A 27,001-nucleotide genomic window follows, 5' to 3' on the forward strand; every position below is an offset into this window, starting at 1 on the left:
TCATAATTCGTGCAATAAGAGTTGGGTGTTGGCAATGTCTTTTCACTGATGGCTGAGTTCTAAAGAACTGTATTCTGTGCAGGTAATCCTCAAGTTATAATTGCTTTTTTATTATATTTATTAAATTGTTAGGCTGCCCATCTCCGCTACAAGGTGACTCTTCGTTTAGCGAGCGTTCGAAATTACAGCGGGGCTGAAAGAAGCGAATAAATGACCGGTCCTCGCACTTAGGACAGTTGCAACCATTGAAAATGGTTACTGATCATTAAGTGCCTGAATTTTAAGGACGTGACCGGAGGGGAAAATGTTGTAAGTGCGAGGACAGGTCCTTCCCCGCCCCCCCCAGTGCGGTTGTAACTTCAAATGGTCACTAAATGAATGGATGTAAATCGAGGACTACCCGTGTACACAAATTAAATAGAGAATGGTGCAACAAGGAGAACGCTGCAAAAGGGCTGCTCAAGGAAAAGATTTTCAGGTTTACTGCATTTCTGCAAAGCAATAAGTATTCCGGATAACATTTAAGGTTTGCACTTTACCATCTGGCTAATCTCGCAGTTTGAAGGACTTGAGGTGCTTGCCTTGGACCCAAGGGTGGTTCAGAACCTCTTCGATCCGTAGCCGGTGAGAAACGTCCGGCTGAAGCATGCGGAAAATCAGATCTTTGCATTCCAGGCTCAGAACCTCGGGGAAAAGGATCCGATGCTCCTTCTGCAGGCGAAGCATCCTTTTGATGTTGGAATCGTCGTAAGGCATGAATCCAGAGACCATGACATACAGGATCACCCCTAAGCTCCACATGTCGTAAACTTTGGGGTGATAGGGAATCCCCTGGATCACTTCCGGTGCTGCGTAAGCTGCCGAGCCACAGAAAGTCTCGCTGGGTAAGATTCTACCGTTCCCGTCTCGGAAACAGCGCTTGGAAAAGCCAAAATCCGACAACTTGACGTTCATGTCCTTGTCAAGGAGGATATTGTCACACTTCAGGTCGCGGTGGACCACGTCTAAATCATGGCAATATTTGACCGCACAGCACAGCTGACGGAACATCCGACACGCCACTTCTTCCGGCAGGCCCCGATTGCTCTTAATAAACTCCAGTAAGTCGCCCTGGACCCCAAGTTCCATCACAATGTAGACTTTTCCGGCCGTTTCAAATATCTCGTAGATTTTGATGATGGAGCAGTGGTTGACGGTCGACAAGATCTCCAGCTCCCGAGGGAGGAATTTCTCCAGGAACTCGCTGGGCACTTTTCTCCGGTCTGTGATTTTCACCGCCACGTTGATTTTCAGACGCTCCGAGTAAGCCGACTTCACTTTGGCAAAGGAACTCTCGCCCAAGGTACTGCCCAGAATGTAACCCTTTTTCTTAAGCACAGCACCATCGTCCATGATGCCAAGGGTGGGGCGTGCCAAGCTCCCATCTGAACTGTCATTTAGTGGCACGTTCCTTGAGGTGGGGACAGGGCCATCTGAAGGGGGCTCCAGGCTAGGCTGCCCTGGGGTCTCCCAGCAGTGTTTTGAAGAGCTGAGGTCATCGGATGACATCACAAGGGCAACACTGGAAGGATGTTGTTAAAGGACTTGGATAGGAAAATACACCACACACACACACACACACACATGGCCGGCACACGGTCTTTCACAAAAGAAGTGGAACCCACTGCCTTTGCTGGAAGAACAGTTGCTGGAACCGGGTATGTCTAGTTTAATGGAAAGCAGGAAACAAGGCTGACATGATAGCCATCTTCCAACATTTGAGGGGCTGCCCTAAAGAAGGGGTGGGGGTGGGCTGTCAATCTATTTCCCAAAGCTCCAGAAGGCAGGAGAAGCTACGGATGGGAACTAACCAAGGAGAGAAGCAACCTGGAATTGAGGAGAAACTTCCCAACAGCGAGAACAATTAACCAGTGGAACGGCTTGCCACCAGAAGTTGTGGGTGCTCCATCCCCTGGAAGAGACTGGACAGCCACTTGTCTCAAATTGTGCAGGGTCTCCTGCTTGAGCAGGGGGCTGGACTAGAAGACCTCCAAGGTCCCTTTCCAGCTCTGTTCCGATTGATTGAACCTACGTGCCCGTAATAATCCTGCAACTGAGTACCAGTAAAAAGGCTGGGCTTGTGTTCTTGGCTGCACCCCAGAGTTGACAAGTGATGAGAGTGCTTGCATTTATTATCTTTACAATAAACTGCTCCAAAGGAGAGGAGGATCCACCTATTCTCCAAAATAATAAATAAATAAATAAATAAATAAATAAATAAATAAATAAATAAATAAATAAATAAATAAATAAATATAAATAAATAAATAAATAAATATAAATCCCATTAATAAATAAATAAAAATAAATAAAAAACCAAGACTAGGCAGTCATTTCTCCGGGATGGTATAGGAGGGTCTCCTGCTTGAGCGGGGGGGGGGGGAAAGGGGGGGGCTGGACTAGAAGACCTCCGAGGTCCCTTTCCAGCTCCTATTCTGATTCGGCTGAACGACGGGGGAGGGGCCAGAGCGGCTTCGAGGGCCCCGCCCTCCCCGCCGACGCTTCTGCCTCTGCGCGCGCCGCCTCCTTCGCCACGCCCCCCTATGGTAATGATTCCCTCCACCTGGCTCCGCCCCCGGCCCGCCGATTGGCCGCGCGGCGGCGGGGCGGGGCGCGGCGGCGGGAGCGGCGGGGCGATGCGGCCGCCATCTTGCGAGCGGAGCTGCGGGCGGGCGGACCCCGTTAGCGAGGCGGCTGAGGGGACTGAGGCGGCGGCGGCGGCTGAGGCGGCAACGGAGGCCTCGCTGGCTCCCGGAGGCGGCGCGGCGGCGGCGGCGGCCCTCCCCCTTGTCTTCCCCCGCCCCGCGGGGTTGATGTGGCTGCGCTGGCGGAGGATGAACGGAGGATAAATGGTGCCCAAGGCGGACAGCGGCACCTTCCTCCTCCTCTTCCTTCTCGTGCTCAGCATCACCGAGCCGCTGCGGCCAGGTACGGGCGGGCGCAGGACGGAGGGAGGGAGGGAGGGAGGATTGCGGCGCCCCCACGGCCCTTGGAGAGCCGGGACTACATCGCCCATCCTCCCCAGCTCGCAGGGCACGGGGGGGGGCTTCCCTGAAAACCCCCTGGATCTGTCCCATCATTCCCAGCGCTCCCCCCCCCCACTTGGTATTGCATGGCTCATAAGGCACCCCCTGCCCTTCGGATGGGTCCTGGCTTCTACCACCCTCTGGAGAGGAAGGACTACATCGCCCATCATCATCAGGTCGCAGGACACGGAGGGTGGGTCTTAGGGAGGTGAGGTGGCCCTTCCCTGAAGGCCCCTAGACCTGTCCCATCATCCCCAGCGCTCCCCTGAGGGGTTCCCAGGTGTTGGGGGGGAGCAGATCCTCTCCTGCCCCCACCTCACTTGGTATTACATGGCTCATGAGCCACCCCCGACCCTTCAGATGGGTCCCGGCTTCTGTCCCCCTCTAGAGAGGTGGGACTACATTGCCCATGCGCCCGAGGTCCTCCAGTTTTGTTGTTCTGTGCTTCCAGTAATCCCCAGCACCCCTTGGGGGGTTTTTTCCAGGTGTTGGGGGGCCCCAGATCCTCTCTCCTCCCCCCACCCCACTTGGTATTACATGGCTCATAAGCCACCCCCGGCCCTTCAGATGGGTCCTGGTTTCTGTCCCCCTCTAGAGAGGTGGGACTACATTGCCCATGCGCCCAAGGTCCTCCAGTTTTGTTGTTCTTTGCTTCCAATAATCCCCAGCACCCCTTGGGGGTTTTTTCCAGGTGTTGGGGGGGCCCCAGATCCTCTCTCCTCCCCCCACCCCACTTGGTATTACATTTCTCATAAGCCACCCCCGGCCCTTCAGATGGGTCCTGGCTCCTGTCCCCCTCTAGAGAGGTGGGACTACATTGCCCATGCGCCCAAGGTCCTCCAGCTCCCTTGGTTCTTGCTTGTGCTCCCAGCTTCTGTTCCCATTGATCCCCCCACCCCATTTAGCTTTCTCCCCCCCTTGGGCCAGGACCCCAGGGTCCCACTGCTAGGACCTAGAGAAAGGTCTTCTCTGTAGAGACTTCAGGGTGATTGAGGACACATCAGGAGGAGAAGGTGGCCTCGAATCCAGGATGGGCACCATGGGTTCTGTAGGCCCTTGAGGTTGGAGGACTTCCTTTGGGAGCATGACGGGGTGACCACTTTGGGGGTGACCCCTTTGGGGGCTCAAGAAGGACCTCTTCCTCCTCCTAGAAGTGACAACATGGCGAAGTTTATTTCAGTGCATGGGGGTCTGTTTCTACAAGAACCGGATGGATAGATTGTCCAGAACTTTTGCAAGATTTTCTGGGAATCCCGATTGGTGTTTCCCTAGCGTGGTTATCCTTGCTCACGAACAGTTTTGCAGCTCGGGTCACACAACCTGCTTAAGTTTGGGTTGGTTTTGGGGTTTTTTTTCTTATGTGTGTGTGTGTGTGTGTGTGTGTGTGTGTGTGTGTAGCAAAGCAAGTTGTGTGAAGCCAGATAGATCGTTTTGGTTAATTTCTGAGTTGGTGTGTTTTGCCAGGCTAGAAAATGTATTAATTCACTAAGCAGATTAAGGCTATGCAGCCAACCCTGGAGAATTTGGATTAAAGGGGCTGTCTTAACCCTTTTCATTGTTTCCCAGCAACTGTTGAAGTAAATTGCAAATATTTGGGTGATGAGGTGGTACCAGTTGGCTGAAGCAGATAGTCTGATTTAAGAATAGGAGCTGTTGTAGCACCCTAGAAATGACTGAGCGTTGGAAGTACTTACTGGAGAGACACGCAGCTGGATTGTGCATAGAAGCTCTTGCGATGTGGGTGTGTCCGGTGTTATCCAAAACTATATCTAAATCATCTGAGGCATTAACCTGTGTGAATCAGTCCTGCATCTATGGATCTTGCAAATAATTGGGCTTTCCCTTACCGAAACAATGGGATGCGCTTGCCATCTACAATGCTTGCAATTACAAGCTTTTGAAAAAAGCTGGGAAGAAGTCCTTGAAAAGAAAAAACGTCTCCTTTTTTAAAAAAACAAACAAACTTGGGAAAGGGGGAAAGATTATCTGAGATTTTCAATATGTCAAGATCGGAACATGTACCCCCCAAAAAAGTCAACTTTCAATTGCCTAGAAAGGAAAAGAGTTTCAGAAGTATAAATACTTGGGCCGTAAAAAACATGTGACGAATTTTTACGTAAGGTAGAAAGGAGAAGTGATCTGGAAGGTTACACTTCTTAAGAAAAGGAGAACTAAAAATGACGTTCAAGAAAAAATAAAGCATAGAGAAGTATTGCGACTTATGGAAGGGACTGTGAAGAAAAAAAAAACCTCTCCAGAAATGTCCTTGAGTTAAGGAGAGCAAAGCATAACAAGTTGCCTGATTTTTGTTGTTGTTGTTGTGATTTCCAAGAACTTGTATGTGTTTAACGTTTTGTTATCTTTTGGCTGCCACAGGTTTCTTAGTGATTTCATTCTGAGATATTTTTTTATTGACTCCTCAGGCAAAAAAAAAAGACCTCACAGGGAGAAATGAGCCTGGTTTTGTGTCTGTGTGTGTGTGTGTGTGTGTGTGTGTGTGTAAAAGAGAAAGAACAGAGGCCATGGTGCATTGGTGCATAATTGCAGGTCACGTTAACCTCTCGTGGTAGAAGGTGTGTGTAATGCTGCTTGTTCTGAAGTTGAGTCTCTCCAGCCACCCATTTGGGTAAGCCTCTGGGTGGTTTATGAGGATTAAAACAACAATATAAACAGTGTGGAAGAACATAGGCAGTGCTGTGCTGATCGTGGGAGTAAGGGGAATATAATTACAACAGTGGAGGCTTCATTTAATGCCCTCTTCCGAGTGCTTAGGAACAGGAAACGGTAGGATCAGGCCTGCATGGATACGGAGAGGAGGAATAACATTGCTCTAGAGCTGGGTTGTCCAACCTTGGCCACTTTAAAACTAGTGGACTTCCAGTTCCCAGGATTTCCCCAGCCATTTTGGGAGTGGGAAGTCCACAGGTCTTAAAGTTGCCGAGGTTGGACAACCCTGCTCTAGAAGGTGGGTAGCACGGCGGAGAACTAATTGGCGTGGTCCCTTAAAATATTCGGGTCAGATCGTAGCGTAAATAGAAAGACTAGAAGTGAAATGCTGCAAACGCGCATATTGAAAAACAATCCGTACATTTTGGGGCGTTGAAGATAATTGATTGTAACCTACAGATTGGTTCAACGTGGGAATGAGCGGTTAGCTGATGTTTCTCTATGGTTGAGAGTGATTGACCCAATATTCCCTCCAGCCAGCTCCAGAACTTAAAGGAATAGAACCTCGGTCTTCCTGTCTGGCATCTTCATCGCTACACACCGAGGTTTGGGGCTGAGAGAGGGACTGGCTTAGTTATAAAGCGAACTTCTAGGAGGGTTAGGACTGATGTCTCTCTGGTCCTAGTCTTAACGTCCTCACTATTGGGTCATTTTGTGTCTTGCGGTAAGAGGGACTAGCTGAAAGTCATCAAGGGAGGTTGAGAGGGGACTAGAACTGGGACCCTAGCAAAGCTAGACCTTTGCTGTGTATAGTATGTTTTGAATATGTGTTATGGATGTGTACACTTTGACAGGAAGCAACTAAATCTCATTTTTAATGTGTGCCATTGTGCCCAAAGGGAAAAAAAATGACAATAAAGGTTATCTAAATCTAATATACCATACTGTCTGCTATCTGCTTGCCTTGCCTGTCGGTCCATCCATCCATCTTTATCATCCATCGTCATTATCCATCTCTCTCTCTCTCCCTCTCCCTCTCTCTCTCTCTCTCTCTCTCTAATTTAAATAATAATAAAGTTGGAAGGGACCTTGGAGGTCATCTAGTCCAACCCCCTGCTCAGGCAGGAAACCCTATCATTTCAGACAAATGGCTGTCCAGTCTCTTCTTAAAAACTTCCATTGTTGGAGCATTCACCACTTCTGGAGGCAAGGAGTTCCACTGGTTAATTGTTTTCACTATCAGGAAATTTCTCCTTAGTTCCAGGTTGCTTCTCTCCTTGATGAGTTTCCACACGTTGCTTCATAATAATAATAATAATAATAATTAATAATAATAATAATAATAATAATAATAATAATAATAATAATAATAATAATAATAATAGTTGGAAGGGACCTTGGAGGTCATCTAGTCCTGTCTGTCTGTCTATCTATCTATCTATCTATCTATCTATCTATCTATCTATCTATCTATCTATCTATCATACATACATACATACTTTTTCATTCTCTCTCTCTCTCTCGCTCTCTCTCTCTTTCTCTCTCTCTCTCTCGCTCTCTCTCTCCACCCCTCTCTTTCTCAAACCTTTTTTGTAATTATGAGTAGCAAATACATTGCAATATGATAGAGTTGTATCCCAGATGCATTTTTGGCCTGAGCATGAAATAAGGAAGAAGAAACTCCCAGAGGTGAAGAATGATTTTTAAAATTCATCTGTTTGGTGAAACTATTTTTGCCATATATATAACCTGGCTGCCAGTTGGATTTAACAGGACTGCAGCGCTCTTGTAAACAAGAATCCTGGATTTGAATGATGAGCTTATACAGAGCAAGTTGGCTCTTGCTGGTTGATGTAATCCTGTGTTTTGTGTAACATTTAAGACCTAATCATAACATTAAACTTCTTTCCAACTTGCCTTAGTTTGTTTTGAAGATTATCTTAGAGAGAGAGGCTGCTGAACTGTTACATTGTCACTGGCTTCTTTGGTGTTTTCCTGTTTGTTTTTGCAAAGTTGATCTTAAAAAAAGAGAAACCTTGCATACGCAACCTTGTAGTTAGAAACTTTAAGCAGAGCAACCAGAACAAACAAGGAGGAACCTATTTGAGGACCTGTGATTGCAACTGGAAAATGGGGGCCTCCAATCCTGATTGAATTTGGGGGGGACACCTTCATCCTACAAGGCTCCCCATTTTCACTTTGGGAGAGGCAAGCTGCATTTTCAAATGGGAATCCACTTGCCTCTTTGGCAGGACCAGCGATTAAAGTGCCAGCTGCCCAGTTTCTAGGTGTGTTGTACATATATGTAAAGCAGAGAAGATCCTTATCTAACAGGTGAAATTAAACGGAAAAAACCCCCAAAGCTTTGAATTTGCTTGTGTGCTGGGTTCATATGGCATCCTGTTCCACATGGGTTTATTTCTCAATTGAACTTGGGGATCCCACGAGCTGGGACACTGCAACCGTCATAAATATGAGTCAGTTGCCAAGCATCTGAATTTTGATCCCATGACCGTGGGGATGCTGCAACGGTCGTTAAGTGTGGAAAAAGTGGTCATAAGTCATTTTTTTTCCAATGTCGTAACTTTCAACGAACTGTTGTAAGTCACGGAGTACCTGCATTGTTTCTTTTTTAACACAATCCTCTGTAGTTTCTTTATTAAAAAAAAAGTTAACTTTTAAACCTGTTCCTCTGTGCCTTTTTTTAAACAGGCGTTCCCAAGCTTAGTTGGGTTGCAGAGATAGAAAAATGGTTGGCCTCCGATTTCTTGAACCAAACAGTCTCTTTCTGCTTTATCTTGGCAGTTCAGAGTAAATATTAATTAACTGTATCCCAAAAGGCTCAAAGCTTTTTTTTTTTGTTCCGTGGTAGTTTTCCAAAGTTTTAAGGACTTTTTTTTAAAAAATGTTATTTGTTCAGTTCATCTTTTGCTTCTGTTCAGATGTTCAAGGCAGTGTACAGAATATTCCCTCTTGATAAGGCCGAGGGAGAGAGACTGGTCCAAGGCCATCAGGAAGACTTTATGTTTGTGGTGGTGGAGAATCTGGGCCTCTACGTTGCTAGCCAGTTTCTTTATTACAGCATCCCAGTTTGTTTTTTTAAAATTCCATTTATATCCCGCCCTTCTCCGAAGACTCAGGGCGGCTTACAAGCTTAGCAGTAGCCTTCATTCTATGTATATGCCTGCTTATTAGGGCTTTCACCACCCCCCCAAATGGCATTATTACAAAGTCAGCTCACAAAGTCAGTTCTTTCTTTTTATACAGTAATAGTGGAATGGGTGAAGTGTGTATCGAGGTTTTCTGAATAACGAAGCTGGACGAACGCTGCAGTAATTTCAGCTCTTCGAAAGCCACACTTTGCATCATTCCTGCACCGTTTCCCCCCCACACACTTGACAATTCCTTGTGTCATCCCGTGACACAAGATGTGTACAGGGAGTTCTTGACTTACCACCACAAACTGAGTCCCAAATTCCTGTTGCTAAGCCAAACTCTTGCTAAGGGGGTTTTGCCCCCTTTTACGACCAACCTTTCTTGCCGCAGTTGTTAAGTGAACCCCTTGCGGTTGTTAAATTAGCGACCAGGTCGTGAAGTGAATTTGGCTTGCCCATTGGCTTTGCTTGTCAGAAGGTCACAAAAGGGAGGGGGAATCACGTGACCCCAGGACGCTGCAGGGGTCATGAATACGAACCCGTTGCCAAGTGTCTCGGTTTTCATCCCGTGACCACAGGGAGGCTGCAACGGTCGTAAAATGTGAAAATGTCATAAGTCGCTTTTTCCCCAGGGCCGTTGTAACTTTGAATGGTCACTAAGTGAAATATTGCAAGTTGAGGGCTACTTGCCTATGGTTTTGTGTCCAGGATGTGGGAAGTCCTGCCTTTGGCAACAGTCCTTAGCTGTCTTTGAGAATTGATCCAACCTTTGGTTTTCCTCCGGCAGATCTACTTACTTGGACTTGCTCAGGGTGTCTGGTGCAAACGTGTTTTCTCAGATAGTACCAATAAATAAATAGATAAATAGATAGATAAATGCCAGAAGAAAGAAAGAGAGCTTCTTTCCATAGAAAAAAGGGTCAGAAAAGGATTTTTTGAGGGTACAATTCCATGAGGCCTGTATTCCAGGTAATCCTCAATTTACAACCGTTCCTTTACTGACCGCTCAAAGTTACAACGGCACTGGAAAAAAGCGACTTACGACCATGTACTTCACACTTAAGGACCCTGGCAGCGTCCCCAACGGTCGCGTGATCAAAATTCAGAATGCTCGGCAACGGACTCCTGTTTACGATGGTCGCACCATCCTGGAGTCATGTGATCCCCTTTAGCAAAGTCAACGTTGAGGCCAGATTCACTTCATGACCGCGTTAGTAACTGAACAACTGCAGCGATTCGCTTAACAAACGGTGGCCAGGAAGGCCATTAAAAAACAGGGCAAAAAACTCAATTGTGGTCGTAAGTCAAGGACCGCCTGTCCTTAGCTCCTGCCCTGCCCTGCTAATTTATTGCCCCAGCCTTTTCTCTCTGCATCCAGATGTCCCCCCCCCCTCTCCCCCAGGATGTGCTCTTTCGGACCCCAAGGAACACAGCTTGTTCCCGGAAGGGCGAGAGAATGTTGAAAGCGCCTCTGCCCAGCAGAAGGAAAGGGGATATTCGGAGTTGAAAGATAAGATACCCAAGTGAGTGAGATTTAGCCTTGAATGAGGAATCTTTTTGCGCTCACTCTCTCTCTCTCTCCCCGAGTCCCAAAACAATTAGCTTGCTTTTGTGAGTGCAGAGTTACCTCCTGGGATGTATATTAAGTGAAAATAACAAATCAAAGCCAAACGGAGAATACACACAAAAGCAGCCGATATTAAAGCTCTGAAGTCTTATATTTTGTTACGCTAATAAAACCAGGCTAGCAGAAGAGAGGTTTATACTGTAGGGGTTGTTTTTTTTTTAAAAAAAAATAATGTATGTCCCTGGATAGTTGTAAAGGTGATTTCACATTCCCCCCATTTTTTTTTACCCTGGTGCATTAGGAATTTGCAGTATTTGGAGGGTCTGATGGGCATATTTGGGCTCTCACAACATACCCGCAGTCTTCGTTTGCGAGAAAGCAAAAATGCCTCTCACCATTTCTGTCTCCCGCGCAGATCATCATCTTTTCACGCTTCCCTTTTCCAATCTGAGCACTCCAGTCGATGAGCAACCCTGGCGTTTTGACTTGACAGATATTTTATCCGTTGTGTTTACACTTCCCTTTTCCACCCACTTGGCACGGCCTTGCTGACTTTTTCTTCCCTTATGTGGTTTTCCCCTGAAATGATTACGTAGCAAGAAAGATGCTTAAGAGGCGCTGTAATTCCACCCACGTTCTTAGGCCACGCGTCCCCACAAAAGGTGAAGCACGGTCCGTGGCTGACCAGATGGCCCACTCTGTGTAACATGGGACATTCGATACAGGTAACCCTCCGCTGATGACCGCAAGCGAGCCCAAAATTTCCATCGCTAAGCAAGACGGTGGTTAAGTGAGTTTCGCCCCATTTTACGACCTCCCTTGCCCCAGTTGCTAAGTAAATCACGGCGGTGGTTAGTAACGCAGTTGGAGAATGAATCTGGCTTCCCCATTGACTTGGCTTGCCAGAAGATCGCAACCGGGGATCGTGTGGGCACTGCAACCATGACGAATATGAGCCAGTGGCCAAGCATCCACCTTTTGATCGCGTGAACAGAGGGGACTCTGCACTGGTCACAAGTGTTGAAAAACAGTCCCTACGTCCCATTTATTTATTTATTTATTTATTTATTTATTTATTTATTTATTTATTTATTTATTTATTTTATTACATTTATATACCGCCCTTTCCCGGAGGACTCAGGGCGGTTTACAGGGTAATTAAAAACCAAAAATACAAAAGTTAAAAACCTCGTCTCCGACGCTTTTCCCAGTGCCGTTGTAACTTTGAAAGGCCATTCCACGAAAGACCCCCGATGATGTTAGGAAAGATTGAAGGCAAAATGAGAAGCGGTCGGCAGAGGAGGAGATGGTTAGGTAGGGTCATCAACACAGTGAGCATGAATTTGGGCAGACTCAAGGGGACCGTGGATGACAGCCTCCCTTCCCCCGGCATGCTGGGGTCCATGGGGTCGTGAAAAGTCGGACAAAACGTAGAAACTGACCCACAAAGATCTGGATGGACAATCTGGTTGGAGCAGTGAGACTTTAGAGTAGCGCGCTGCATTCTTGGCTGTTGCGTAGGGCAGCTTAATGTATTTTTCAACTTCCTTTTCTTACACCTGATCCCATGAGGATGGAAGATCTAATTGGTCTGGTCTGAAGGCCTCTTAACCTTCTGAGTAACTGCACAAACCACAGCCTGCCTTGTAAATTTCAGAACAGCTCATTAAACGGCTGAGATGTCTGAAGGGTTTAGCTTGTATAGGCTGGGGCTTTATGGAGTAACTAACCTCCTTCTAGTATGTTTCATGGCCTCTTGGCCTCACTTTTTAAAGAAGGGGGTTTTAAGTCTCTCCTCATCTTTGCCAACCGAAAGTAAAAGGCTGATTAAACCTCTGCTCCACATACTCAGCAATCCCAGGTTAAACCTTGGCTTCTGCGCCTAATCTGAAGCCTTGGGAAATTGCTGCTGAAAATGTGGCATCGGTTGAGACCTTGCGCTTTGCAATTTGTAAACGTTTGTTGAAAAAAACCCAAGGCTGTAGGATTGGGCTTGTTATCAGTTGTTATCAAACTCAAATGCTTGGTCAGGTCTGTTTCCTTTTATTCATTTTAAAAAAAAACAAACTGATGGTTGCGTGCTGTTTACTCCGCAGAATTCTTTTTGGTTATATCTTTAAAACTGTATTTATTATAAAATATCGATGTGTTATTTTGAATAAACTTTGCTACGGTTTAAGATCAGCAATATCTTAGGGAAAGGTAACTAAAATTAGAGGACAGTAGCATGGCAGTGTTATAGTCATGAGCTACATTAATCCAATCCCAACAGAGAATGGTTGCAGGAATTAGGTATGTCTACTCTAGTGAAAAGAAGGACTAGGGGGGGTCTGAGGGGCTGCCCCAAAGAAGAGGGGGTCAGCCTATTTTCCAAAGCACCTGAAGGCAGGACAAGAAGCAGTGGATGGACACTAATCATGGAAAGAAGCAACCTGGAATTAAGGAGAAACTTCTTGACAGTGAGAACAATTAACCAGTGGAATGGCTTGCCTCCAGAAGTTGTGGATGCTCCATCACTGGAGGTTTTTAAGAAGAGACTGGACAGTCGTTTGTCTGAAATAGTATAGGCTCTCTTACTTAAGCAGTGGGCTGGACTAGAAGACCTCCAAGGTCCCTTCCTACTGTGTTATTCTGGTAAGTTTGCAAGTTCTTTAGGATTACCACAAAATCTGTTTCCATGTTTTGGACATTGTAATATTTGAAACTGACCTGCGTTCCTTAGGCTAATTAACAGTGGCTTTCAATGGGAGAGCAGTCTATGTTTCTTCTCCACACTTCTTATAGTAAGATTAATAGGACTAGAACATTGTCTTATTTAACGACCAATGTGATCAAGGCAGGTCATCTTTCATCCATTGAGTGTGCAGATTTTTTTTTTTGAAATTATAACTGCCAAGGGCATATGCATATTTTACATGTTCCTTTCGAGAACTATTACTGAAGAGTCGGAGTTTTATTAAAAATAGGTTAGTTTTGTAAAATATTAATTTACAAGGCACCAGCGCTGGGCCTCTGTTGTCTAGGGTCCATGTCCGTTTCTAGCAAGTCATACCCATTGCTGTTTAATCACATTGCCCCACTGATGCATAGATAATCAAGGTTACCTGAAGGAGGTAATTTAATGTTGTTAAAATCATGTAATGCTCATCCGCAGGGCTGGCTGTTGCAGGGATAATTAAAACATTATTTCACCCTTGTTTTCTCATGAATCTTAATATATGTCTGGTTTCATTGCAACCGTGCAGCATCGGATGCTCGTGGTGGCTTGACTGACAGCCAAACTGGTGGCTGGACCTACAGTTTTCCTGCATCTTTTGATCTGCAGCTGCTGTAGATTATTGTCTGGAGGTGGTAGATGCAAGAAACAGTGGGAGTTCTTGGCATTTGCCTAGAAGAGAGACCTTGTTACTTGAGAAATCCTTGCAAATACTTCTAGCATGGGTGGTCTTCGAGGTTACCAGACGGGTTGCTGGCCTGAGGGATAGGAGATCACTTGATCCTGGCGAGGAAAGCAGTGAATCCATTGATGCCTGTTAACACATCCTAGATTAATACTTGACTGACCCCATTACAACTTCTCTTTTCCTTGCTTTAAACTAAGGTAAAGGTAAAGGGTCCCCCCGCACACGCGTGCTAGTCGTTTCCGACTCTAGGGGCCGGTGCTCATCTCCGTTTCAAAGCCGAAGAGCCAGCGCTTGTCCGAGGTCATCTCCGTGGTCATGTGGCCGGCATGACTAGACGCCGAAGGCGCACGGAAGGCTGTTACCTTCCCACCGTAGTGGTCCCTATTTTTCTACTTGCAGTTTTACGTGCTTTCGAACTGCTAGGTTGGCAGAAGCTGGGATGAGTAACAGGCGCTCACTCTGTTACGCAGCACTCGGGATTCGACCCGCCAAACTGCTGACCTTCTGATCGACAAGCTCAGCGTCCTAACCCACTGAGCCACCGCGTCCCTCTTGCTTTAAACTACTTGTCTCCAAATTCTGTGCAAAGGCAGACTTTGTGAAACCAGCAGAATCTGTTTGTTTAATGGATGAAAACTGTGTGTGTGTGTGTGTGTGTGTGTGTTTTGAAACGAAATATGTATGTATTTTTCTAATGGGCCCTTTGCCTTTTTCCCTATGATGCAAAAACAGAAATAGTTTTTGTGCATTCTGGAGAAAAATGCAAAAGCACGCCTGTATCACTTATCAAAGCCACCACAGTAAGATCGGCCTTTGAAGGCCAGAAGCAAAGGCAGTTTCTGCTTGGCACGACCCGGCCTTAGGTGTTAGCTTTTGAACTACACAACGAGGACAGAAGATCTTTCTGTGCCCAAACACTCGAAAGAAAAATTGCACGGGGGTTCTTGCGTTTTGTCATTGTGGAGTGGCCTTTTTTCAAAAGGCTTGCCCCGTTTGCGGCGCTCCCGAGCGCAGCTGGTGGATTGTCTGTTGAGGAATATTCCCAGGACCAAGCAAAGCCTTGGTTTAAGCAGACTTGGACCATTGCCCAGAAAGCTTAGTTCTGGCCACCCACACAGTCCTCTATAGACAGGTGTCAATTCACTCTCTCTCTCCCCCCCCCCCCGCAACCTCGCCCTCCTCGTGAGCAGAAATCCAGAGTCACACGCTCTCCTTTTTTTTTTTGGCAATCTGCCTTTAAAATTAACCACTTTTCCTACCGTCACGTACACTGTGGGTTTCGCAAGCAGATGCGAAGCCAATTGGGTGTCCTTAATCGGGACACCGAACTTTATTTTTGAGTAGCTGTTGGAGGCGAAGAAAACAGGGTGGGCCAGGAGTAAACTAAACGCAGGTAGTCCTCCAGCCTACGACCACAGTTGAGTCCAACGTTTCCGTGGCTAAGTGAGGCATGTGTTAAGTGAGTTTCTGCCCCCCCCCCCCCGCGCAATTTTACGAACTTCCTTGCCGCAGTTGTTAAATAAACCGCAGCGGTTGTTAAATTAGTGACTCGGTTGTTAAGTAAGTGACTTCTGGCTTCCCCCTTGACTTTTGCTTGCCGGAAGGTCGCGAAAGGGGATCGTACGGGAGACACCGCAACCGTCGTAAACACGAGTCAGTTGCCAAGCGTCTGAATTTTGATCCCAGGACATTGGGGAGGCCGCAACGGTTGTTCAGTGTGAAAAATTGGTCGTTTTTTCCCCCCCCAGTAACTGCGGTCACTAAACAAAACTGCTGTAAGTTGAGGACTCCCTGTACACCTGTTTTAGTTTAAATCCAGAACATTAAATATCCCCCCCACAGGATCGGGCTTTCTCTACTCCGATTCGTTTCGTCTGTCTGAAGACCCTCACGAACGCAATTAAGGTTTCCAGAGCCAAAAATAAAAATAAAAAATAAAACCAAAGGCTTCTTTTCATTTTTCATCTTCCTATGACAGCCTTTCATTCAAGAGTTCCCCCCCTCCCCTCCCCTCCCCTCCTTTGCTGTCTATCCTGTGGCAGTGATTTTCCAAGCTGCCGGTTTTGTGAGTTGTGTCAGCCGCTAGGAAAAAGACTCAACGTGCCAGGATTTTACATGGAGGAGGGAATACTGATGGGTTTTTTTTGGGTGTGTGTGTGTTTCCTGCTTTGTGTAACCTTAACTGAGACAGCTTGTGAGGTTTGGGTGTTTGGGCGAAGACGGAATGGGAAAGGGATTTCTTTTCATAACCGGCATTTTAGGAAGCTTTAAAAGGGGGGGGGAGGGCGGGAAACACAACCTCTGTCAGCTGGAGAAAAGATCTCTTGTGCAAATGTACCAAGTCTTCGGCGGCAAAAGGGAAGCCATGAAGAATTGTAGATTCATTCCGGCAGGCTAAAAAGTGTCCTGATGTTCCGCCAAAGGGACCCATTTATTGAGCTGCTTTGTGCTGGCATTGCTTGGCGCTTGCCTTTGGCCAACCCTCTCGGAACAAAAAGTAACATTGCAAAGGCTGAATGGGACCTAGAGATTGGTTGGGGTGACGCTGGATTCAAATCTGCCTCGAGAGGCACACCTTTCGGTGGCTCAGGTTGGCTCCTTGAGAGACAGATCCCGTTTCGGTGTCGTATCCCTTGATCTGTGTATCATTAGGAGAGGGTTTCTCAACCGTGGCAACTTTAAGCTCTGATCCAGTGCAGGGATACAAGCCTGGTTCACCCCTCTAAAGCAGTGTTTCTCAACCGTGGCAACTTTAAGCTCTGATCCAGTGCAGGGATACAGGCCTGGTTCACCCCTCTAAAGCAATGTTTCTCAACCGTGGCAACTTTAAGCTATGATTCAGTGCAGGGATACAAGCCTGGTTCACCCCTCTAAAGCAGTGTTTCTCAACCGTGGCAACTTTAAGCTATGATTCAGTGCAGGGATACAAGCCTGGTTCACCCCTCTAAAGCAGTGTTTCTCAACCGCGGCAACTTTAAGCTCTGATCCGGTGCAGGGATACAGGCCTGGTTCACCCCTCTAAAGCAGTGTTTCTCAACCGCGGCAACTTTAAGCTCTGATCCAGTGCAGGGATACAAGCCTGGTTCACCCCTCTAAAGCAGTGTTTCTCAACCGTGGCAACTTTAAGCTCTGATCCAGTGCAGGGATACAGGCCTGGTTCACCCCTCTAAAGCAGTGTTTCTCAACCGCGGCAAACTTTAAGTTAGTCCTCAGTTTACAACAGTTCACCCCGTGTTCCTCTGAATAAACTATGATGACGCTTGTCCTTCAACGGAACATTAGTAGTTCAAAAGATCTTGGCAGCTGACGTGTGTCCTTCGCACCCATGACTGGATAATAACATCTGTGGGTGCCAAGGATGGTCCTGTTTTTCCATGCAGGAACTGTTCATAAGGCAGAGAGGAAACTGAACACGAAGAATGGAATTCGAGCAGCTGTTATCCAAAGACTGTACAGGTAGTCCTCGGCTTACAGCAGTTCGCTTAGTGACTGTCCAAAATTGCAACGGCGCTGGAAAAAAAAGTGACTTAGGACCATTTTTCCCCCTTAGGACCACTGCAGCATCCCCGTGGTCGTGCGGTTTACACTTGGATGGTTGACAAGCTGGACTCACCTTGATGACGGTTGCCGTGCCCCGAGGTCACGTGATCCCCTTTCGCAACCTTCTGACGAGCAAAGTCGAGCTTCACAACCGTGTCAACTAATTCAACAAAGCCCCCTTAACGAATTTCTCCCGTGCATGTTGGGCCTTTTTAATAACAGCTGCTCAAATTCCATTCTTCATGTTTGTTTTCCTCTCTGCCTCCTAATGTTCCTGCATGGAAAAACAGGACCATCCTTATCGCCGACAGATGTTATTTATCCAGTCCTGGTTGTGCGAAGGACACACGTTAGCTGCCAAGGTCTTTTGAACTACTAATGTTCTGTTGAAGGACAAGCATCGTCATAGTTTACTCGGGAGAACATGGGGCGCTCCCACTTGTTGCATCGACTGGAGTGGTGTCCCAGTGGCTGCTGAAATGGCATAAAATAGGCGAGGCAAACAAAGGCCAGGGGTGGAGATGTTGGGTGTTTCCTTTGGCACAATTTTTCGGGGTCCTAATAAAAGCACGGGGAAGAAATGGAGGTAGTGACAGATTTTATTTTCCTGGTCTCCAAGATCACTGCAGATGGGGACTGTAGCCAAGAAATTAAAAGACGCTTGCTCCTGGGGAGGAAAGCCATGGCAAATCTAGACAGCACACTAAAAAGCAGAGATATCACCCTGTCAACAAAAGTGTGTATAGTCAAGGCTATGGTCTTCCCAGTTGCAATGTATGGCTGTGAAAGTTGGACCATAAGAAAGTCTGAGCACCAAAGAAACGAGGTCTTTGAACTGGAGAAGACTCCTGCGAGTCCCTTGGACTGCAAGGCGATCAAACCGGTCAGTCCTAGAGGAGATCAACCCTGACTGCTCTTTCGAAGGCCAGATCCTGAAGCTAAAACTCAAATACTTTGGCCACCTAATGAGAAGGAAGGACTCACTGGAGAAGAGCCTCATGCTGGGAAAGGTTGAGGGCAAGAGAAGAAGGGGACGACAGAGAATGAGGTGGCTGGATGGAGTCACCGAAGCAGGAGGCGTGAGCTTAAATGGACTCCAGAAGAGGGTAGAGGACAGGAAGGCCTGGAGGAACGTTGTCCATGGGGTCGCGATGGGTCGGACACGACTTCGCAGCTAGCAACAACAACAATAAAAGCACCTTGTGATTTCATTCCTAAAACAATGGATGGTTCTGATGTTGTCCGTGCAGGGCTTTTGCGTAACGGCAGTGGGAGCAAGCCAATGAACTGAGACGGTATCGGTCCAAGGTTGAAACAAATCACAGTCATCAGGAAGGGCTTGGGGATAAAAAGATGAAATTCATCCTCTTTAATATTCCAGGCGCTGAAATGTAGTAAAGTATTGAACACGCGCCGGTAGTCCGCTTGATGAGCGAATCAAACTTTTCTTACTGTATTTTCAGGTTCAAGAGTGATGCTTGGTTGTGTTTACCCTTCATAGATAATATCTAACCAGGTTGTGGGTTAGTTTGTCTTCAAATCTCAGGCTTTTATCGCTGTTACTTAAGCATTTTGCAAAACGTCTATTTTGAGTGCTGACCTCTTAGGGATTTGAATTGGTTTAGGTCAATCATGGGGATCTTAAAGAATAAAAGAACAAACAGTGAGAAAGGAAATACAACAGCGTCGGCTTTATTCGGCAATGTTAGCTTTGATGTTATCTGTATCTGGACCAGGTAAACATCTGGCAGCTATTCTTCTTCTTAGAGATAGAGTTGTATTCTGATAGATTTGATAATGGGATTGAAAGAAAGCCAAATATAATAGGTAATGCTAAATTAGTATCTTTATAGCTGCAGTCTGGAACTTCCTTTTTTTGAGGTGGAAATGAACGGTAATATCTCCCTCTAGACACGCATAGGAATGAGGCTGTATGTTAACAATTAGCTGCGAAATAAAAACAGTTTTTAGCTGTTTTTTTATTTAGTACTTGCTACATTCTACATCAGAGGTCTTCAAACTTGGCCCTTTTATGACTTGTGGACTTCAACTCCCAGAATTCCTCAGCCAGGCACGCTGGCTGAGGAATTCTGGGAGTTGAAGTCCACAAGTCATAAAAGGGCCAAGTTTGAAGACCCCTGTTCTACATGCTTCAGTATAGAAATAAAAATGGAGGAAGGAGCGCTGGGCACCTCATCTTGAACCTTGGAGAAAAGGTGACGTATACAGTAAATATAAACCGAAAACCTCCGCTTTTATTTGCCTTTTTTTTCTTTTCCTTTTTGGCAAAGCTGAGGATTGACTCCTTGTTGGTTATTCTTGTGGAGGGTTTTTATTTCAAAGATACTTCTGTTGTTCAGTGTTAAGTCGCAAACCGTTTGCAGCTTCCCCCTGGCTTTAAAAGAAAATAATAACAAAAATGCCTTCTGCATTTTCTCTCTCTAGAGCAGGGGTCTTCAAACAAGTCCTAAAAGACCCCTGCTCTAGAGCAATGTGCAGATCTTGGCTCTAGCAATTGTAGGAAAAGTGTCTTCATTTATAATAGCCCCCAAATGGAAGGAATCTGGTAGCAGTTTTTCTCACTATTAATGCTTTATTAAAAAGCATGACTTTTCATGAGCTACAGCTCACCACCGCAGGTGGATAGAATAGCCAAGCTGATGTTAGATTTAAACGGGGATGAAATAGAGAAGAGAAAGACGGATGCAGGTGACATGTGAGCCAGATTTTAAGTGCCTTATCGGTTAAGAATTGCTGTGCATTAAAAACCCATTTCAGATCGCCTGGAACCTTTGGCTGTGAATCCAACAATCTCCTGCTCATTTGTGCTCAAATGACTACATTTGTCCTCGACTTACGTCCGCGACTGAGCCCCCAAACCTCTGTTGTTAAGCGCGTTTTGCCCCGTATTACGACCTTTCTCGCCTCTGTTCTCACCGTTGTTTAAGTGAATTTGCTTGTCAGACATTCTCAAAAGGGGATCACGTGAACCCGGGACACTGTAACCGTCATAAGTATGAGTCAGTTGCCAAGCGTCTGAATTTTGATCACGCGACCCGCGGTGCTGCTGCTGCAGCGGTCGTAAGCGTGAAAAACAGTCGTAAGTCACTTTTTTCGGTGCCGTTTTAACTTTGGCCGTTAAGCGAAAGGCTGAAAATTCCAGGATTATCTCTACTCAGTTTTGCCTCTTCACGTTGCTGATGAAGCCAGCGCCTTTTGATTCTTAGCAGACGTAAGACAAGAAAAACTGTCTTGATGAGTTTGGCTTGATAGAAGCAAACAAGCTATGCACTGATAAACTTATGAGCAGTATTAATAATAATTAATAATAATAATAATAATAATAATAATAATAATAATAATAATAATAATAATAATAATAATAATAATAATATAAAGTTGGAAGGGACCTTGGAGGTCATCTAGTCCAACCCCCTGCTCAGGCAGGAAACCCTATACCATTTCAGGCAAATGGCTGTCCAGTCTCTTCTTAAAAACTTCCAGTGTTGGAGCATTCACCACTTCTGGAGGCAGGTTGTTCCACTGGTTAATTGTTCTAACTGTCAGGAAGTTTCTCCTTAGTTCTAGGTTGCTTCTCTCCTTGACTAGTTTCCATCCGTTGCTTCTTGTCCTGCTTTCAGGTGCTTTGGAGAATAGCTTGACTCCCTCTTCTTTGGGGCAGCCCCTGAGATATTGGAACACTGCTATCATGTCACCCCTCACCCTTCTCTTCATTAAACTACACATACCCAATTCCAGCAACCGTTCCCTATATGTTTTAGCCTCCAGCCCCCTAATCATCTTTGTTGCTCTTCTCTGTACCCTTTCTAGAGTCTCGACATCTTTTTTACATCGTAGTGACCAAAACTGGATGCAGTATTCCAGGTGTGGCCTTACCAAAGCATTGTAAAGTGGTATTAGTACTTCACTTGATCTTGATTCTATCCCTCTGTTAATGCAGCCTAGCACTGTGTTGGCTTTTTTGGCAGCTGCAGCACACGGCTGGCTCATATTGAAGTGATTGTCTACTAAGACTCCGAGATCCCTCTCACAGTTACTACTATTGAGCAAGGTACCACCTATACTATACCTATGCATTTGATTTTTCCTGCCTAAATGTAGAACCTTACTTTTTTCACCATTGAATTTCATTTTGTTAGATAGTGCCCAGTGTTCGAGTCTGTCCAGATTTGTGGCTGTTTGCTCAGGGTAGGCAATTGGGGTAGTGGGTGGAGACCTGTTTGGATTGTTAAGAACTTCTGGGGGTGCTGCTTTGGTGACCCATCTATTCTTAAAAGGACTACCTGGGCATATCTTAGAAAGCATCCATTCACCACTGGTGACGTTTCCTTCCAGGAAGTTGTCTACACACTAATAGGATCTTTATGGAACCCAAAGGCATTGTTGGCAATAAATAACGAAGCCACTGTTTTACTTAGCAGAATGCCAACTTCCTCTTTATTTATTTATTTTTTTTAAAAAAAAATAAAGCATTTAAATAATATTTTTTTTCTTAAGTCACAAAGGACAGGAAATCTAGTGAGCATCAAAGGAGGAATTTGGAACGCCTCAGAGTGTCTTATGTTGACATCTTGCCCCAAAACAAAGCAATCCATGTAATTGCTGTCTGGATCCATTAAAAGGCCAGGATAACGTAGTAATTAAGGTGTCACGAGTCTCTGCTCAACCACAAAGCCCTTAAGAAGGTAGAGTGGCAACTTCAGACCAGTTAGTCTCTTAACCAACTCACACCATAAGGGGTTGGTTTTTTTTTTAATGTGAGATAATAAGAATAAAAAATGCTCGTAATTACCCCCCAAAGAAGCTGCTGTGGCTTGAATGACGTAAACCAATCATGGCGAACCTTTTAGAGACCGAGTGCTCAAACTGCGACCCAAAACACACTTACGTATCGTCGGGTGCCGGGTGGGCGTGGCCCATTGGGTGGGCGTGGCTGCGGTGGTAACGGCAGACTGGGTGGGACTAAAAAGTACAATCAATTAATTCCAACTTTGCAAGATCTCTTTTTTCCCCTCAAGAAGTTAAAATTGATTGATTGATTGATTGAACCTTTTTTTTTTGCAAACAACGGAGGCCTAAAGCGAAAAGGTTTTATAAAAGCCAGCTGAAGGCCTAGGACTGGGGTGATGAGGCACATGCCCACAGAGAGAGCTCTGCGTGCCACCTGTGGCACACATCCCATAGTTTTGCCACCATGGACTTAAAGTTAAGGTTTAGGTCACCATGAACTCATAGAGCAAAATGGACATCGCCAACAAACTCGGAGGGCTTGGGTATGGTTAGGAGGGCGCTTACTTTTCTAGGCTGCCCTATCTATATTTCCTTGTAAAAATACATGGGAAAATCCCACTGGAGGAGATTTCCACCTCGGGTTAGGGTTAGGTCACCATGAACTCATAGAGCAAAATGGACATCGCCAACAAACTCGGAGGGCTTGGGTATGGTTAGGAGGGTGCTTACTTTTCTAGGCTGCCCTATCTGTGTTTCCTGGTAAAATACATGGGACAATCCCATTGGAGGAAAATTCCACTTTGGGTTAGGGTTAGGTCACCATGAACTCATAGAGCAAAATGGACATCACCATTTTTTTTTTTTTTGCACATGGTGGCAGAGGCCTAAAGCGAAAAGGCTTTATAAAACCCAGCTGAAGACCTAGGATTGGGGCGACAGCACGTATGCCGACAGAGGGCTTTGCGTGCCATGTGTGGTACACGTGCCATAGATTTGCCACCACGGCCCTAAACCCTCAAAGGACTCCTTCTGCCTATTTTATAACGCTTGCCCTTCCTTCCATTTGTCCCCTGTGACATTATAAGAGAGTAACCTGATCTTCAAGTCTGTTTTTCCTTTTTTCCACTCTGCACATTGTGATTATTTTGACCTTGTGCTGTGCTATATTTGTGTGGGACGATATAATGATTTTTGGAAAGCCAGGAGTGCAGAAACCCACATACATAAAAGTACTGTTTTGATGGTGGTGTAACATAGGTAATCATCTCTCTCATAGTCTTAGGTGTCACTTGGTAACCTGAGTGTTCCTTTTGAGCAGTTGTATTGAAACAGAATAGGCCTATTTTTAAAATTTCTTCCAGTCGACTTGAGCTGGTTTTATGCTTCTTAAAACACTTTATATGATGCTGAGACACTCTTCTTGCAGACTATAGATGTTTTGAGCCCGGTTCCCACTGCCCATTATCTGCAATTTTGCCAGGAAGTAAATTCATTCTGCATTTATACTTTGGGGCAAGGAAGCTGTGTATAAAGTAAGAATCACAATGTAATGAAATGTAATGTTTATTTGCTTTTCTGAACTGAAATCGTGCGCATCAAAAAAGAATTTTGTCTCAAGCTTAAATAGCCATCGATTGGCACGGCTTCACAGTTTTCAAATAACTGAACAGAACAGAATAACAAGAGTTGGAAGGGACCTTGGAGGTCTTCTAGTCCAACCCCCTGCTCAAGCAGGAGAACCGTATACCATTCCAGACAAACGGCTATCTAGTCTCTTCTTAAAGACCTCCCGTGTTGCAGTACCCACAATTTCTGGAAGCAAGACGTTCCACTGGTTAACTGTTCTCACTGTCAGGAAATTTCTCCTTAATTCTAGGTTGGTTCTCGATTAGTTTCAATCAATCAAATCAATCAGTCAGCTGGAAGGGAACCTGGAGGATAGCTAGTGCCCTATGCTTCTGATGGATTCTTGAGGCAAATGTTTCCCGATAAGATATTTAATGAAATGACAGCTATTGTGAAGGTGTTCATCCTGGCAAGGTTAATTCTAGCTATTGGATGTGTTTCCTGCAGACTTTTGGTGCACAGTTCTCATCTGAACTAAATTACACAGTCCACGATGCGTTTGCTTGCTTTAGCACCGAAAGATTATGGAGCCAAAGCCAGTTACAACTTTCCTTGATCCTTGCTTAACAGGATTCAGAAGAGCCACCTCTGTTTGCTTCTGCTCCGGGAAGGGAAGTTGTTATTATTATTATTATTATTTATTAAATTTGTATACCGCCCTTCTCCCGAAGGACTCAGGGCGGTTAACAGGGCATATATAAATAACAATACAAAAATTAAAAAGAAATTAAACAAATGCCCAATTAAAAATTACAATAACAATAAAAACAATAAAAGACCCATTAAAAACCCTAATATTCCCCATCAGGCCAGACCAGCTAGTTCAAATAAGTGGGTCTTCAGCCCGCGCCGGAAGGAGCGAAGGTCCGATGCCATCCGGAGCTCAACCGGCAATTGGTTCCATAACGCCGGAGCTGGGGGGTGGGAGGGGCGGGGGGGGAGAGAAAGCAACCCAATCAAAACTTCCTCCAGTAATGTGAAGATTTGACGTTTCTTTCTCGCTGCTCATGCCAACCGTGGGATTAAATTAAATTAAATCTGGGCGCGCTAGCTTCCAGCGGAGGGCTTTGTTGCGGGGTCGGTATTCTTCGCTTCGGAAGCCTGAGCAAATCTTCTCCTTGTCTCTTGCAGAGATGCGTTGCAACCCCGGGCATTTCACTTGCCGCAGCGGTTCAGTCCAGTGCATCCCCTCGAAGTGGCAATGCGACGGGTGGCCCACCTGTGAGGATGAAAGCGATGAAGTTGGCTGCCCAAGTAAGTGCCCTGAAAGAGGAATGGTGGGTTTCATCCCCAAAGAACATGTTGTTGTTGTTGTTGTTGTTAGCTGCGAAGTCGTGTCCGACCCATTGCGACCCCATGGACCACGTTCCTCCAGGCCTTCCTGTCCTCCACCATCTTCTGGAGTCCCTTTAAGCTCACGCCTCCTGCTTCAGTGACTCCATCCAGCCACCTCCTTCTCCGTCGTCCCATTCTTCCAAAGAACATAGAACAGGGCTTTTCAAACTTTTTGCCCGTTGTTACCACTTTTAGGATATGGCAACATCCGAGTATCACCGGTCGCCTAGCAAGGTGTCAAAAACTTGATGACCCCACCAAAAAAGGAAAAAAAGTGATGAAGTACAGGTAGCCCTCGACTTACAACAGTTCTCTTAGTAACTGTTCGAAGTTACAATGGCACTGAAAAAAGTGCCCCCCAAGCCACAGCCGAGCGAGACACCTGCCTGCCCGCCTGGCAGCGCTCTTTCTCCTGTCCGAGGTTTTCATTGTTGTGAGCGTTCCTGTTGAGGATTGGCAGCGGGGGTGGGGTGGGGTGTGTTTGGTTTTTATTTTCCCCCCTCCCCCGTCTGCTGGGTGGTTGCAGCAGGTTTTGGTCACTTCACATGACCCTGGGACACTGTGACCGTCATAAATATGAATCAGTTGCCAAGCATCTGAATGTAAATCACAAGACCCTGGGGATGCTGCAACATTCCAGCTGATCGGTGCTTCTTCTGGGCTCAGAAGCACCAGGATCAGCGCCGAGCTCCAGCTGGAGCCTGGTGCTGATCCTGGCGCTTCCGCTGAGCCCTGACAGCCCTGCAGCTCCAGCCCTCTCTCGCTCAGGCTTGTGCGGTGCTGCCACCGGTTCAGCTCGTTCCCCTCCCCCGCTAGCACTTTCCTAGGATGGTCGCGTACCACCTGCCAGGTGCCAATGTACCACAGGGGGTACCCGTACCACTGGTTGAAAAGACCTGCCATAGAACGTAAAGCAGAGACTCCTAGGGCAGGCAGGGACCTTAGAGGTCATCTAGCCCAACCCCTGTTCAAGGGAGGAGACTTTATACCGGAGGCGCCACCAGGGACCGGTTCCGTGGAGAGAGGTTTTTCCACGGACCGGAGGGTGCGTGGTTTTGTGTGCTGCCTGCATCCCGCGGATGGGGCTTTGCTTGTTTGTGCGGCCCGGTTGCTGGCATGCTGTGTCCTGGTACTGGTCCACGGACCGGGGGGTTGGGGACCCCTGATTTGTGCCATCCCAGTCAAATGGTTATGCGGTCTTGTTTTTTGTAAACCTCCAGTGATGGATTACCCATAACTCCAGGAGGCAAGCTGTTCCATTGAAGCATTGTTCTCGCTGTCAGAAAATTTTTCCTTCCATACTACTAAGTTACTAATGTGCCCGGAAAGAACAGGCATGTGTCCCTGTGGTGGAATCCACGGGTTAGAGTAGAGGAGGGAGTAGAGAGGTGGTAGAGAATGCAGTCAGTCTGGGAAGGTCCTTGTAAAATAAATAGGTGATCAACAATCAAGTGCTTTGACATAAGAGTTGTTTGCACCTGACAGTCTGCTAGGCTGCGGGACATTCAGCAGAATTTTTGTCAGCACAAACTAGGGAGGAGAGAATAGTTAATATTGACCGTCTCCCTTTCCTCCGTCTTATCCGGAAGCTTTGTTTTAAATTAGTTTGCAGCCGGGGAGCGTAGGATTCAGGTATCAGAAAAGTCTCCTCCGCGTTGTCTTGCTGCCGAAAACTGTTGGAACTTTGAAATGGCCTAGTTGTGCAGCTTCAGAAATACCTCTTGGTTTCTCGCTTACTGTAGGTTAGTCTTGCTTTAGTTTTTTTCCTTTTCTTGTTTAAACGTTTCTTTCTAAGGTACCGCTGCTTTGAAAAAGGAAGTGAGGACAGATTGAGCCCACGTGTCCACTCTTACCTGTTGTGGGTTCAAATCCCCCCCCTCTAATCCGTAG

The 27,001-nt window shown here is 46.2% G+C and overlaps 2 protein-coding genes across 3 annotated transcripts in view; one reads left to right on the forward strand and one right to left on the reverse strand.

Annotated features, from left to right (window-relative positions):
• DGCR2 (DiGeorge syndrome critical region gene 2) overlaps window positions 1-27,001 on the forward strand; it is a 58,000-nt gene that overhangs the window by 9,948 nt on the left and 21,051 nt on the right. Inside the window, exons 1-2 of one of the 2 annotated variants that reach the window (XM_081338744.1) lie at window positions 2,413-2,967; window positions 24,908-25,030. In XM_081338744.1, the coding sequence (XP_081194870.1) occupies window positions 2,889-2,967; window positions 24,908-25,030 (202 nt within the window). In that variant the 5' untranslated portion in view covers window positions 2,413-2,888. Of the gene's footprint in view, window positions 1-2,412; window positions 2,968-24,907; window positions 25,031-27,001 lie in introns of those variants that run through there. The other variant, XM_081338745.1, reaches the window with a different exon arrangement.
• LOC308674352 (testis-specific serine/threonine-protein kinase 1-like) lies at window positions 313-1,666 on the reverse strand. The gene has a single exon (XM_081338750.1). It carries the CDS (start codon window positions 1,546-1,548, stop codon window positions 547-549), a length of 1,002 nt encoding a protein of 333 aa, XP_081194876.1. The 5' UTR covers window positions 1,549-1,666; the 3' UTR covers window positions 313-546.

Source organism: Vipera berus, assembly GCF_964194415.1.
Source record: "Vipera berus genome assembly, chromosome: 14".
In the NCBI taxonomy this organism is placed as follows: domain Eukaryota; kingdom Metazoa; phylum Chordata; class Lepidosauria; order Squamata; family Viperidae; genus Vipera; species Vipera berus.